Source organism: Podarcis bocagei (genome assembly GCF_964188305.1).
Source record: "Podarcis bocagei genome assembly, chromosome: 1".
Lineage (NCBI taxonomy): Eukaryota > Metazoa > Chordata > Lepidosauria > Squamata > Lacertidae > Podarcis > Podarcis bocagei.
The window spans coordinates 4,381,675-4,396,896 of NC_138125.1; the positions used below are offsets into that span (position 1 = coordinate 4,381,675).

At 49.0% G+C, this 15,222-nt stretch overlaps 2 protein-coding genes across 6 annotated transcripts in view; both read left to right on the forward strand.

Moving 5' to 3' along the window:
* Nucleotides 1-1,584: 1,584 nt before the first annotated feature.
* Nucleotides 1,585-6,286, forward strand: LOC308592684 (uncharacterized protein; the record flags this gene model as incomplete). The annotated part of the gene is made up of 2 exons (XM_081204270.1): nucleotides 1,585-5,409; nucleotides 5,622-6,286. Exons 1-2 carry the CDS (start codon nucleotides 5,391-5,393, stop codon nucleotides 6,284-6,286), a joined length of 684 nt encoding a protein of 227 aa, XP_081060396.1. The 5' UTR covers nucleotides 1,585-5,390.
* A 1,492-nt stretch (nucleotides 6,287-7,778) lies between these two features.
* The window catches only part of DDHD1 (DDHD domain containing 1), a 41,125-nt gene continuing 33,681 nt past the window's right edge, over nucleotides 7,779-15,222 (forward strand). Inside the window, exon 1 of one of the 5 annotated variants that reach the window (XM_081191578.1) lies at nucleotides 7,779-8,812. In XM_081191578.1, coding sequence (XP_081047704.1) covers nucleotides 7,822-8,812 — 991 coding nt within the window. In that variant the 5' untranslated portion in view covers nucleotides 7,779-7,821. The remainder of the gene's footprint in view (nucleotides 8,813-15,222) is intronic. The other 4 variants (XR_014007553.1, XM_081191577.1, XM_081191575.1 and 1 more) reach the window with 4 other exon arrangements.

Genomic DNA, 15,222 nt, shown 5'->3' on the forward strand with positions numbered 1-15,222 from the left:
CGGTGTGGACAGCTCCCCTGTGCAGGCTGCCAAGCCAAGGGTGGCACAAAACAATAATGAATAAAAAAATGAAATATTGTGAAAATAAGAAATATTGAGGTGAGGCAAATTTCGTCCTTGCTCAGGGCACCAAATAACCAAATTGCTTTCCCTGTATGCAATTAAAGTTCAATGGCACCAAATTAAGCAGTACAGTGGTACCTTGTGTTGTGTAACCCCCAGGTTATGGAATCTTTCGGTAATGGCTGCGGCAAACCCGGAAGTGTATACAGTGGTACCCCGCAAGACGAACGCCTCGGAAGACGAAAAACTCGCTAGACGAAGGAGTTTTTCGTTTTCTTAGCCGCTTCGCAAGACACATTTCCCTATGGGCTTGCTTTGCAAAACGAAGCTTGCCCCGCAAACTCCGGGGATAGCGGGGAAGCGCAGCGCGTCTTCCCCGCTGTCCCCGGACCCCTTTTGAACCAAGGTGCGGCAACGGGGAGAAGCGATTCTCCCCGCTGCCCCTTCCCTTGCTTTAAAACAGGTCCGGGGATTGCGGGGCAGGCAACGGGGAGAAGCAATCTTCTCCCCGCCACCCCTTGCTTTAAACAGGTCCGGGGACAGAGGGGAAGGCGTGCGGCGCTTCCCCTCTGTCCCCGGACGGTCTCCATAGGAACGCATTGATTGATTTTCAATGCATTCCTATGGGAAACCATGCTTCGCAAGACGAAAAACTCGTAAGAAGAAAAAACTTGCGGAACGAATTAATTTCGTCTTGCGAGGCACCACTGTACTTCCGGGTTTCGCCATGCATGCAAGCACAGAAGTGCTCTGCATGCCACAACACTCAATCGTGCCGTGCGTGTGCGCAGAAGGGCGCCTCTGGTTACAAAGTTTTCAGGATACGGCCAGGCCTCCAGAACGGATCCCGTTCGTAACCAGAGGTAGCACTGTAATGGCTTCCCTTAAGAATTCTGGGAGCTGTAGCTACAGTTGGTAGAGTGGTTTACCAATCAGTCCCTCTTCACAAGGAACTCTGGGAATTGTAGCTCTCTGAGGGGAAACAGCGGTCTCCTAACATCTCTCAGTGTCCATAACTAACTGCAGCTCCCAGAATTCTTTGAGAAAAGCCATGGCTGTGTTATAAAAATTCTAAGGTCTCAAATATAAATGTTCATAAATTTACAAGGCAAATACATACATAACTATATAAATCATGTGTCTGAAATAGTAAAGGTAAAGGAACCCCTGACCATTAGGTCCAGTCGTGGCCGACTCTGGGGTTGCGGCACTCATCTCGCTTTATTGGCCGAGGGAGCCGGCATACAGCTTCCGGGTCGTGTGGCCAGCATGACTAAGCCGCTTCTGGCAAACCAGAGCAGTGCACGGAAACGCCGTTTACCTTCCCAACGGAGCGGTACCTATTTATCTACTTGCACTTTGTCGTGCTTTCGAACTGCTAGGTTGGCAGGAGCAGGGACCGAGCAATGGGAGCTCACCCCGTCGTGGGGATTCAAACTGCTGACCTTCTGATCAGCAAGCCCTAAGCTCTGTGGTTTAACCCACAGCGCCACCCGCGTCCGTCTGAAATAGTACAGGAGAGCAATCCTGAAGCCATTTAGACTCTCCCAGTGACCTCAAATATTCCTTTGCAGTGAGGAAATGGGGAAAGCCTTCCCATTGTCTTTCTGCTTACAAATCCTGTCTTAAGGGTGTATCTGTGTATGAATAGGGTGAGCCTGTGACCTGGATTCAGGAACTAAAGTATTGGCCATCATAAAAGAATGGCCAGGCAGCCCAGGTAAAGCAATCAGTGACCATTATCAGGTATCCTGGCAAACAGGACTTCTGCTGTAGACCGCCTCTTCTGCTGTAGACCGCCTCCTTCTGTGATGTATTGCAGGGTGGTCTTGGGCTATATAAGGACTTGTGCACCATTGTTCTGGGTTCCTCCTGCGTGTGGTGAGTGGGGACCCTGTTGCAACTGTTAATAAAGATCAGGCTTACTAGCCGCTTTGCTTCTCAATATATTGTACTCTGGTTAGCCTCCGTTATTTTCTCCTACCGATAGGAAACCCACTTATAGGCTCTATAAGGGTTCTTGGGTACCCCATAAGAGAAAAGAAGGTTTTTTTATATAACAGCTGTTTAAAATGGTATCAGAGTGGAATATAGCCTCTCTCTCATAGTCAGATGAGGATCATCTAAGTTTCTCGCTGGTCCCATTCACCCCACACATTTCAAGCACTATGATACCAATTTACACTGCCATGGCTTCCCCCAAAGAATTCTGGGAGCTGTAGTTTGTTAAGGGCGCCGAGGGTTGTTAGCATTGCTCCGTATGTGAGATTATACTGGGAAGTGCCTGGGGCCAGGAGGCCAATTGCCCCCTCCCCATTGCTGGACTCCAGTCATTAACATTTACTTGTTTCTGCTACTTGTTTGTATAAATTTTTGGTTTTCCTTTTTTTCTTTTTTCTTTGTCTTTTCTTTCTTTTCTTTTCGCCTTTTTAACTTTTTTCTTACACTTATGTCATGATGTTTTTCTCTTCTGTATTGAATTTTTCTATACTTACCTTTGTTGTAAATGATCGTTTACGCCGGTATTTTAAACCAATATAGATTTATCATGGAAAACAAAAAGAAACATTTACTTGTCTCTCTCTCTCTCTCTCTCTCTCTCTCTCTCTCTCTCTCTCTCTCTCTCTCTGTGTGTGTGTGTGTGTGTGTGTGTATAGTTATGAGTGTGGGGTGAAGGGGGGGGGAAGCAAGGCTCCAAATCCTTAGATTCTGTAAAGGGTTAGAATTTTCGAAAATTCATAAATTCCTGAATTTAGTTTGGAAATACAACTCAAGCAGAAGCAGAGGAGTGTAACAATATACATGTACATTTCTTTCAGGGAAATCTTAACATTTGGGACACGCAGCTCAGCCACTTCAAAATATACTTTGCCCAGAATTATTTTTTTTTCCTGGTGCTGTCAGTGGGCAGGAAATGGGGACGAGGAAATAAATAAATTAACACTGCAGAGAGTGGGAGATGGTCCTGTTACACACTTTTGCGGCTGTAAATCATCCAGATTAAAAGTGCTCCGTGACAAACACAGGTCCTCACTTCTCCCACCTAAGAGGCAGATTTCATTCCCATTTTAAGGTTGCCCCATGTTCAATGGCAAGCAGCCAGATTACGACTCCTTCATCCGCTACTACCTCTGATATCCAGAAGATGGCAGTCAAGGATCAGGGGCTCCTGTTTTCGTCAGAGGAAAGAATTCTCTTGGAAATGTATGCGAAGTATGTATATTACCCTCATTACTAATTTGAAGCATCCTCATTATTAATTTGAAGCAGTTGCATACATTCGTGATGCCCTGCGGAACAAAGCTGCAACAGAAACGGAAATTAGTATAGGAAAAATCCTCCCAGCTCAGGGGGAAATGATCCCAGCAAGGAAGGGGAAGCAGCTATGGTCACATCTTCACAATACATTCACACCAGTGCCAAATCACTTTAAACAGTAAGAATCCTATTCCATTATCATCATCGTACTATTTATACCTCGCCCATCTTACTGGGTTTCCCTAGCCACTCTGGGTAGCTTCCAATATACCTCGGTTTAAGAACAGTCCGGTTTAAGAACAATTTAGTTTACAAACTCCGCAAAACCAGAAATAGCGTCCCGGTTTGAGAACTCTACCTCGGTCTAAGAACGGAATCCGAATGGTGGAAGGAAGGCCTCATTAGGGAAAGCGCACCTCGGTTTAAGAACGGTTTCGGTTTAAGAACGGACTTCCGGGACAGATTAAGTTTGTAAACCGAGGTACCGCTGTATATAAAAACAGAACAAATCATTAAACATTAAAAAAAACTGTACAAGACTGCCTTCAGATGGCTCAAGGGCCAGATTACTCCATACCCCCAAACATTTCTCCGATGAAAATAGTGACATCCTAAGGAAAAGCGGGACATTCCGGGATCAAAACAGAAACCAGGAGGACTTCTGTAAATCTACAATTTCCCCAGGAAAATAGGGACACTGGGAGGGTCTGTTGAGGCTTCCCAAGCTGTTGCCATTGGCTACGGACTGCCTGTGATGTCACAAAAGCACTTGGCAGCAGAGGGATTATAAACAAGGGCAGGGATGCCAACCTGAATAAAATATGGGGGGAGGAGAGCAGGTACATCCTGCCCTGCATAATTGATCACAAGATGCAGTGCATGCACCATCAACTGTGGGGGGGGGGCTCAATCATTTCATTGGGGAGCTGAAGACCCCTTAGGCCAAAGCAGAACACAGCTGGCAACTGCTGTGACCTTCAGCATTGCCTGGGGTTTTCTTCCACTTGGAGGCGGCGAACTGGCGGATGCAAGGCGGCGATTGTCAGGTGGTGGGATGCTATGGAGTGATACTATGCCAAGTTTGCAACCTTGAAGCCTGCTGATATATCCCAGGTCGGAAGCTGGCTGGTGTTTAGCGATGAGGGTGGCCTCCTTCCACCTGCCTTGCCCCACCCTCCGGCCCTGGGTCTCCTCATAAGGAAGCTGTTCCTGGAGGAAGAACTGTGAGGGGAGAGACTCCATCAGGCAAGGCCTCCTTCCACCTGCCTTGCTCCACCCTCTGCTTCTCAATGTGTATTGTATTGTTTTATGTACTGTGGCTTGCCGTTGTTTTATTGATTATAGTTTAGATATTATTGCAACTGTTGGGTGGATTTCTGTTTAACTTTTATATGTTGATATTATTATTTTATACTATTCTAATGATTGTTGAATGTTACTTTTTTGATGGAGGTTGCCTATTTTAAAGTTATGTTTTATTATCACATTTTTGTATTGCATTAGATTGTTATAAAATGTACATTTTTTGTTTCTTCAGCTTGTAAACCGCCTTGAGTATTGTAAGATAGAAAGGCAGTATACAAATTAAAAATGATGATGATGATGATGATGATGGACCTAGCGGAAGCTGGCAGATGCTGGTGTGTGGAAGCTGGTTGAAGTTCAGCTTCGGAAGCTGGTCCAAAGAAGCCGGGGGCTATTTGTGGGTTGAAGCACAAAGGAATGGAGAGGGAGTGATAAGCAAATGTGTCTACTGCATGGGTAAGCAAACTAAGGCCCCGGGGGCCGGATCCGGCCCAATCGCCTTCTAAATCCGGCTCGTGGACGGTCCTGGAATCAGCATGTTTTTACATGAATAAAATGTGTCCTTTTATTTAAAATGCATCTCTGGGTTATTTGTGGGACATAGGAATTCATTCATTTCCCCCCCCCCCCAGAATTTATTCTGGCCCCCCACAAGGTCTGAGGGACAGTGGACCAGCGCCCTGCTGAAAAAGTTTGCTGACCCCTGGTCTACTGTATTCATATTCACAGATGTTGGCCGGTGTATGCTTGTGTGAGCGATTGGCATGTTTCGACATGATCCAGGTATGTATGTGCTCAGATGTGACGTTTGGAAAGAAACTGATCCGTGAAAGGTGAATCGGTGTGTGAATGTGATGTTGGATATTCATAAATAGATTAAACCTGTGGGAACTGGCTGGATGAAGTCAGCGAATGAAGTCACCAGGCTGAAGTGTCTGGGTGATGTTGCCAGATAGATGCCATTCCACTCACGACCCCTGCATTTTTGCTTCCAGGGATGTTCAAAGCTGCTGCGATTCTCTCAAGACGGCAGAGGCACCAGTGGCAGCTGCAGGCGCAGGTGGTAGAGGCGGCAGCGGCAGAGGCGCAGGTGGTAGAGGCTCAGGTGGCAGCCACGGCAGCGGCGCAGGTGGTAGAGGCTAAGACAGCAGAGGCAGCAGTGGCAGCGGCAGATGCGCAGGTAGTAGAGGCTCAGACAGCAGAAGAGGCAGCGGCAGAGGCGCAGGTGTTAGATGCTCAGATGGCAGAGGCGGCAGCAGCAGAGGCGCAGGTGGTAGAGGCTTGGACGGCAGAGGCGCAGGTAGTAGAGGCTAAGACAGCAGAGGCAGCAGAGGCAGCAGTGGCAGATGCGCAGGTAGACAGCAGAAGATGCGTAGGCTCAGACAGCAGAAGAGGCAGCGGCAGAGGCGCAGGTGGTAGAGACTCAGACGGTAGAGCGGCAGCGGCAGAGGCGCAGGTAGTAGAGGCTAAGACAGCAGAGGCAGCAGTGGCAGCGGCAGATGCGCAGGTAGACAGCAGAAGAGGCAGCGGCAGAGGTGCAGGTGGTAGAGGCCCAGACGGCAGAGGCAGCAGTGGCAGCGGCAAAGGCGAGGCGCAGGTGGTAGAGGCTCAGACGGCAGTCCAACTCTGTGTTACAAAGATGTCTGCAAATGTGACATGAAGGCTGGATTTCAACCCTGCTGTGTGGAAATCCCATGCAGATAACCTCAGTGCCTGGAGAAGACAGCCAGTTCGTGCATCCGCAGCAGTGACCAGAGTAGAAATGACCGCTGGGAGGAGCGCGGAAAGAAGGAACTCCCTGGTGCATCTGCAGCAGCCCAACAGGACACCTTCCTCTGCTCCAGCTGCAACAAAACATGCCTCTCCAGTATCATTCTCCACAGCCACAGCAGTTGCTGTAACCAGGCCCTCCCAGAGTCCCTATTTTCCAGGGACAGTTCTAGATTTACAGGAGCCGTCCTGGTTTCTGGTTTTATCCCAGAATGTCCCACATTTCCTTAGGATGTCTATTTTCACAGGAGAAATATTGGAGGGTGTGGAGTTATGCACACACACACCCCCCGGCCAAGGAGATAAGTAACTACACCTTTAGAAGACATCCGAAGGCAGCCCTATATAGGTGAAGTTTTTTAAAAAATGTTTCACGTTTTATTATGTTTTTATATAAGTTGGAAGCTCAGGTGGGCACGGTATGAACAATAAAATATCATGGAATAAGCCATCCCTGTGTTCATCGGAGAAACGTTGGAGGGTATGTGTAACTCTCCAGTGGTTTGACTTTGCCCCAAAAGGCGCACTCCTCCGCTGACAGATGCAGGCGTCTACATGTGTGTGTTTTGTTATGTACTGAAGTTCTCACCCTGGGCCAGCAGGGGGATACTGTAGATAGTTTTCACTCAGGTCCGCAAATGCAAATAAGGAATTGAAAGTGACGTTCAGTGACTGGATAGTTACAGAAAGTGGTTACTGTTGTGTTGTAGTGGAGCTTTATATAAGCAGGCTGGCTGAACCCTTCAGTTCTGCCCTGGCCTGTGAATAAACAAGAGCTGCCTGAAGAATCGCTGTGTCGTCTGATACGTTCGCCCACAACTTAACACGTTTCATGAATACACGTGTCCACCTCACGGGCAGGCTGGAGCCACGTTCAGCTGAGACGCCTGCGTTTGCAAGGGGGTTGGACTGGATGACCCTTGGTGGGTGGGTGTGTTTTGCGTGTGTCTGTAACACTTACTCTGGCCAAAATAAAAAAATTCCTTCCAGTAGCACCTTAAAGACCAACTAAGTTAGTTCTTGGTATAGTTGGTCTTTAAGGTGCTACTGGAAGGAATTTTTTTATTTTGACTATGGCAGACCAACACGGCTACCTATCTACTACTTATTCTGGCGTGGGCGCCCTCATCCCCTCACAGCCATTCCCGTCCCCTCAGCCGCCCTTCTTCGCGCGCAGGCCCAACCCCCTCCACGCAGCGACGGTTGCCGCCGGCTCCGGGAGCCGATTGGGCGGCCGGCCGGCTCCTCCATCCCTGATTGGCGCGCGCCTCTTTCCATCCTAACCCTCCTCGGCCCGCCTCCTCCCCCCCCCTTTGCGGGCGGGCGCGCGCGGCCGGCGCTGCTGCTGCTCCTTCTTTTCTGGGCGGCCTTTCGCCTCGCGTGGCGCGCGGGGAGCCCCGAGGCGCCGTCCCGCCTCCTCCCGGCATGGAGGAGAACTCCGCCTCGAGCCCCCGCGCGGGAAGCCGGCCGCTCGGCTCCCACAAGCGCTCGGCGGCGTCGGACGAGGAGCCGCTGCTCGACTCTGAGGCGGCGGCCGAGGACGAAGACGGGCCGCCGCCGCCGCCGCCTCAGCTCCCTCGGCCGCGGGAATCCCCTCAGCCGCCGCCCGCCGAGCCGCTGTCGTCGTCGTCTGAGGAGGCGGCGGCAGCGGCGGCGGCCGGAGCGGCTCCCGAGGGGCCTCCTCCGCGTCACCGCCGCCCGCCGCACCACCACCACTCGCCGGGACACAGGCGGCGGCGGCGGCGCGGCGGCAACCGCCTGCTGCTGCTGGGGCCCCTCATGGACGGAGGCGGCGGCGGCGGCGCGGGCGGGCTGCTGTACCCGCCCCTGGGCCGCGACGACGAGGACGACGACGACGACGACGACGACGAGGAGGGCGACGACGAGGAGGACGACGAGGCGCTGGACGAGGAGGACGGGCCGGGCCGCGGCGGAGCGGGGCCGCTGGGCAGCAGCGAGAGCGCCGGCAGCAGCGGGCTGTCGTTGTCGGGCGGCGGCGGCGGCGGCGCCCCGGAGCCTCGCAAGCGAGCGCGGGGCTCGGGCGGTCCGGCCAGCCGCGCCGCCTCCGCCACGTCTTCGGTGGGCGGCGGCTCGTGCCGGGGCTACGAGGTGGTCCGCGAGCTGGGCCCCGAGGAGGTGCGCTGGTTCTACCGCGAGGAGCGCAAGAGCTGGAAGCCCTTCATCGGCTACGACTCGCTGCGCATCGAGCTGGCCTACCGGGCCTGGGGGCTCCTCGAGAGGAAGGCCGCGCCCGCCGACCAAGCCCAGGGGGTCGCCGCAGGCAGCAGCAGCAGCAGCCCCGAGGCCTTCGAGCCCGGCTCGCCGGGCATCCCTCCCTCGGAGCCCGTGTGCGTCCGCGGAGGCCTCTACGAGGTGGATGTGGCCAACTCCGAGTCCTACCCGGTCTATTGGAACCGTAAGTCGCCGCCGATGCCTTCCCCCCTCCCCATAGCAGCCAAATCCCGGGGGCGAGGCCCATTCGGCCCCCACAATGAAATATCTTAGGGGGCCGGCCCCCACATCGTGGGCATTGCCATTCAAATGGGCTGTGCGTGTGCCGTGTCATGCGATGGATTAGGTGGGGTGGGGCTTGCCTTGTTTCATTAGCCAGGGGATGCCTGAGGACCTGAAGTCCCGTTAAACCCGGTGGGGTCTGGCTTCAGAGTCAACCTGCCCGGGAGGATCGGGCTGGAACCCTAGTGCTACCGGTTCCTCCCTTGCACGTTGACGTTGGCAGCAGGTTCCACCAGTTCAGTGATGCTTGATTCTCAAGGCTCTTAATTTATTGTTTAAAGGAGGCTGACAATGTCCTGCCTGGAGGCTTGCAACAGAAAAAATTAGGCACACCAAAGGGTGGATGCTCAGGGACTCCTGGATCCTTGGCCAGCTGTCACCTTCCTTTTGCTCTGCTTTCATGACCATTTTATCAGAGACTCACTGTCCTGAAGTCTTGCTTAACCCTGCCACTTTTCTCCTTTCCCCTCCTAAGCAGGTGTGGGGAACCTTTAGTCCTCCAGATGTTGCTGAAGTGCAGCTCTTGGAAGCATGGCAAATGACCTGGTTTGGAGGGCCAAAGGTCCTGCACCAGTTTTAAGCATTTATTAGCACCCTTCCTTAATACTGCATTTTTATTTTTATTTTGTTCAGCGCCCTTGCCATAAGGTTGCATTGTGCTTCCCATCTCCATAATTTTCCTCCTTAAGCATTCCTTTATCTGCTTCTCACATGGCTTATGCATATACAGACACACACACAAGTTATATGTGTGGCAGGGACGTCCTGTGCCTGCTCTTTTTCAAGTCAGCTACTTCCTTCTTACTCAGTTCGTACCTGTTCTCATGTGCCCAGGTCACTTATCTAGGCAGGAAGCTAAATCATAACATCTGTACGTAACCTCTTACTCCCTTTTCCAAACTACACTCCTGCTGCTCTGAGGAACTATGATTTCTATTCCTGTACAAAAATTTCCACTATCGTGGCACCTCCCTCATCTCTGCCCATTGCAATCCTAAAGAGATGGCTTGCATTTCCTTCAAGCTGCAGCCCTTTTTCACTCCTTTCTGTGAACCGGCGGGTCTCAACCTGTGGGTCCTCAGATGTTGTTGGACAACAACTCCCATCATCCCTGAGCTCTGGCCTTGCTCGCTAGGGTTGATGGGACTTATAGCTCAACAACATCTGGGGACCCATAGGTTGAGAAAGGCTGCCTGAGTGTGAACAAAAGACAGGTATGGAAGTTGACTGGCTGTTGTTCACTGATCCCAAAGCCTGCATGTACTCTGTCCCTAAAAATGTTGTTAGAATGCTGTGCCAGCGTAAGATAAACTCTGCAGTAAGAAACTGATTTGTATTTGCATTCTTTTTACTCTGCATAGTCTTATTTGTAGTGTGTATTCTTTTGCATAATTGTCTCTCTTCCGGGTGCCACAAGTAGTGGCATGAAGTTTTAGAGCAAAGTCTTAACTTGCGAGATTACACTGGGGAGGCATTGGCCATACACTTTGCAGCTATAAGGGCAAAGGGTTGCCCTTTGCCTTTCTGGGAAAACATGTATGATCTGTATTGCATTCTGAGACTTCTGTGGAAACACAGTCTGGATTACTCCCTTTGTCTGTTCTGCTCTACTTTCAACTGCAGCTTCTTTTCTTTCTCTCCTTTCTCTGGAAGTATGTATTATTTTAGGCAGATTTAATTAAGAATGTGGTTTTCAGAACAACAAACAAATGAAAATTACAAGTTCTTAAGAAACAATACATTGAAAATGAAGCATTACATCATTGCTTAATAACAATATAAGTGAAAAAGTAAAGGGAAGGGAAAGGAACGTCTTTATCACACCCTAGTCTAGCACCATCTTGCTGTCCAGAACCTCCTGCAGGGCAGCATCAGTTTTCTTACCACTTTATGGACCAGGAGTTACCAGAACTTCTTGTTTATGTTGAAAGGCTAATTGTGAGTTTGCATGTTTCTTGTCCTTCATTAAGCTGCTAGTGCTTTGTGAGCCAAACCCAGTACTATAGGCCCTTGCACATCTTTAGTAGGAATTAATTAAGAAATTTGTTTTATCCTGCGGACATGAATGTGCACTCTTGAGTTAGGGTTAAAGGCAGCTGAGACTGAATCACTTAGTTTTGTCTCTGCCTGATGGTGGAGCAGGCATGCACAATCCTGTTAGCCTGCGGTATCCTTAAGGTCTATGAATGTCAGTACCATCAATCATTATGTCAAGAGGAGAGGTGGATGGTGGCTCATGCAGACTTCATTGGGCAGGGAATGAATGAGACAGCACCTTTCTTTGCTTGTCTTTGCACAATCCAGGCAGAGTGAAGAGGGATCTCTTTATTTCTCCCACTTTGCAGACTGAATATATTCTTGTGTTCTTACCAAAGTCATCTATACTGGATTTTCTCCTTAGGCAAATTCTGTGTTTTGCCTGAAATTATGCATAGGCAGCCATGTTTGTTTGTTCATGTATCTGCCCCATTTGTGTATAAAGTGGTGGTGGGTGTTTGATGCTTACATCATAATGGATATGTCGGTGAGGGCAGCTGAATTCTCTTCTGTCTTAGCTCCCCACAGTGCACGGCGTTAGCCTCTTTTCTCCCAACCCACCATGACTTTGCTGAGAGTTAAATGCTGTAAGGTGGTAAGGCAATGGGAGGATTTAGGTGTTCTCGCCCACACACATCTTTTGAAATAAAAATCAAGCCTCTGTCCCACTTTGAGAATGGGGCAGATGTGACACACTTAGTTTGCTGCTGAGATTTCTGTTTGCAACGGTAATGCTACCACAAAGATCACACAAGTTGTGTCTTGGCTAGCCCAGGCCTTATTAAACTAGGCTAGCAAGTGTTTTCATTCTCATTTGTAATAATTTAATTCTTTGATTACTGGGTTTTAAAAAAGTTGTTTTAGGGTTCTTAAGTTTTGTGTGTGAGTTCTAAATACACTCTTTGTTTCTTGGCCTAAACCTTGCTAGTGTTGCACTGCTAAGTGTCTATAGAATTTAACTGATAATTTTAAAAGCTTGGTCTCTGCATCCAAGGGACAAAAAGAGACCCAGACACCTTAACTGAAAGTAACTCCATGATTTCCAGTTGCCTCTTGGATTCTTCCACTGAAAACCAGAGCTTGGTGGTTTATAACACTCGTTTGTACATCTTCTTGGATTGAACCGTTTATTCACAAACAATTATCTAGATCTTCATCTACTGTCTTTATCCTAAATTGCCTTCTGGTAGAAGACCAGAACCATTGTGTGCAACTGTCGTCACCATATAGTTCCACCACCAGCTTGGTTACACTGTAGATTGGTCTTCCTTACTTGACAGGTTTTTTTGATTGGTCTTCCTTCTTTGTGGTCAGCAAGAGTACATAAGAAATATATATATATAGTGCATAATTTTGCACTGGGGTCAGATGATTTCTAACCCTGATTTCAGCAGAGAAAAGTTTGAACCTGTCATCAGAGACCAGCCACATCTCAGAAGGCAGATAAGGGTCCCTCTGAGCTTCCACTGGTCAAAGACTGGGATTTTATTTACTACTCAACTCTGTATTTGCATCCTTCTTGTTAATGTCACCTATGGAGAAAGGGCCCTTATGCGCTATCTCCATATGCTCCGCTGTCCTTGTTTAAAATCCCCTTTCATAAGCAGAATAAATGAGGAAATAAATGAGCAGTTGTATGAACATTTGCACAGATTCTGGATGCAGAATGTGGTTTCCCTGGTGCTGAGTGTTTGAGGCAGAGCACATTCAGCCCTGACAGTGCTCTTGCATTTGCAGCCATTTATCTGCTGGAATGAGAGTGGAGAAAATGGACCTTATTGAGTAATTTGCCAGTGGGTAGTTGACTTTCTTGGCATGGATACAGGAAGATCAATTGCTTTAATCTTTCCTGCTGTAAAGTGTAGGAACAGCAAGAAAACAAAAGCTTGGGAAAGGCAGAGGGGAGAAACAGTAAACATAAACAAAGTAGAGAGTGAAAATGGTGGCCTGCTGTGTTGCTTTTCATTTTGGAAGTAATTTCTCCTTCTCATTAAATCTGGGTGGCAGATGTTTAAAAAAGTAGCATATGCTGTTCACAGAGGGATTTCCAAGCTTTGGGGAGAGAGGTTCCTGGGTGCCAGCATCAAAAGCAGCATTGTGCTCAGAGCGGAAGTAAGCATTTGATCTTGAGAAGATTAAGGGTGTTGACAGAAAGCATCCCAGTAATTTAAAGTAGTAGTGACCTCCTTACCTTGGGTAGCTCTTTGTGTTTACTGAACTAAAATGACAGCTGGTGTAGTAATAAGTAAGGTCTTTTTCCTCTGTAGGAGTCTCTATAGTTAGTCCCTAGTATCACAGCATAATTGTACTTCGGTAAACCCTGCCCTGCCCTGTTGCGGAATCTTCCTTCCTTCATGAGTCTTTCCTCTCAGATAAGCAACTTGAGACTGCTTTTAGCTCAGTGTTACTCATCTGCTGCTTGTCTTACCTGTTCTGCTTCCCAATGACTCTACCTTAGGGTGCCCTCCACCATTGCTGCAAGCTTCAACAAAGCTCCAAGAGCTGGTCTTTACAGAGTGTGAGTCTGAGGATTAGCATTAAGAAAATCCCCCATGCAAGCTCCGTTGAAATGAAAGGAGGATGCGCTACAGTGGCATTTTGTGACAGAGGGCATAGGACTTCATATAACAATTCACTGTTTGCGGTGATTAGGCCCAGCTATGACCCAGTGCTACCAAGTGATAGCAGTGGGGCCAGCTCATGATCAAGTTGATCCCAGGCAAATTGGGCCCCTCCCTGCCCCCCCAATGTCCTGGTTTGGAGCATTCTGTTGGCTACTACTGGTGTAAATCCCACCATTACTACTTGCACCTGGCTGAGCGTTCAGAGGACAGAACAAGGAGCTCTGCACTGGCAGAGCAACATTGATATTGGTCCATGGACAGAGGCCAGGATGGCAAAGGTACAGCTCCACCTGATCAAAACCCTAGCGAAATGCAAATGAGGGGGGTGGATTCCAGCCCAAGTCTTCAAGCCAGGCATAATAATAATAATGCCACTCTGGGCGGCTTCCATAAAAACCAAAAATACAGTAAAATATCACACGTTAAAAACTTCCCTGAACAGGGCTGCCTTCAGATGTCTTCTGTGTGGTGTAGTGGTTAAGAGCGGTAATCTCATAATCTGGGGAACCGGGTTCGCGTCTCCGTTCCTCCACATGCAGCTGCTGGGTGACCTTGGGCCAGTCACACTTCTCTGAAGTCTCTCAGCCCCACTCACCTCACAGAGTGTTTGTTGTAGGGGAGGAAGGGAAAGGAGAATGTTAGCCGCTTTGAGACTCCTTAAAGGGAGTGAAAGGCGGGATATCAAATCCAAATCCAAACTCCTGGAAGGGCGTTCCACAGGGCGGGCGCCACTACCGAGAAGGCCCTCTGCCTGGTTCCCTGTAGCTTTGCTTCTCGCAATGAGGGAACCACCAGAAGGCCCTCGGCGCTGGACCTCAGCGTCCGGGCAGAATGATGGGGGTGGAGACGCTCCTTCAGGTATACTGGGCCGAGGCCATTTAGGGCTTTCAAGGTCAGCACCAACACTTTGAATTGTGCTCGGAAACGTACTGGGAGCCAATGTAGGTCTTTCAAGACCGGTGTTATATGGTCTCGGCGGCCGCCCCCAGTCACCAGTCTAGCTGCCGCATTCTGGATTAGTTGTAGTTTCCGAGTCACCTTCAAAGGTAGCCCCACGTAGAGTGCATTGCAGTAGTCCAAGCGGGAGATAACCAGAGCATGCACCACTCTGGCGAGACAGTCCACAGGCAGATAGGGTCTCAGCATAGGCAAACTCCAGCCTCCAGATGTTTGGGATTACAATTCCCATCATCCCTAGCTAACAGGACCAGTGGTCTGGGATGATGGTTGTCCCAAACATCTGGAGGGACGGAGTTTGCCTATGCCTGCTTTAAGCAATGTCCAGTGTAAAACTGAAACACAAAATACTGAAAAATTCAGTGCTAATTTTTTAAAATAGTGAACTATACAGATTTTACCAATGGCAGAAAGGGAACGTGTTCTCATCATAATAGCAAGTTGCCAAAAGTTACTTTTCTGTTGTAAAGCTAATGCAAAGTTACAATTTTTAAAGACAGACACTTCCTTTTACATGTGTTTTGTGGGTGGGTAAAGCTGCTGTGTCTGATGTCTTTAACAGATTTGTACACAGAAGACACATGTGTGAGATATGTTTGTGTATAACACAAAATGGTTGAAGAAGGTTGACTTAGGGTTTTCAAAGACATTTGGAAAGTGTAGTTGACACTTTAAAGTACTTTAAAATACTGAA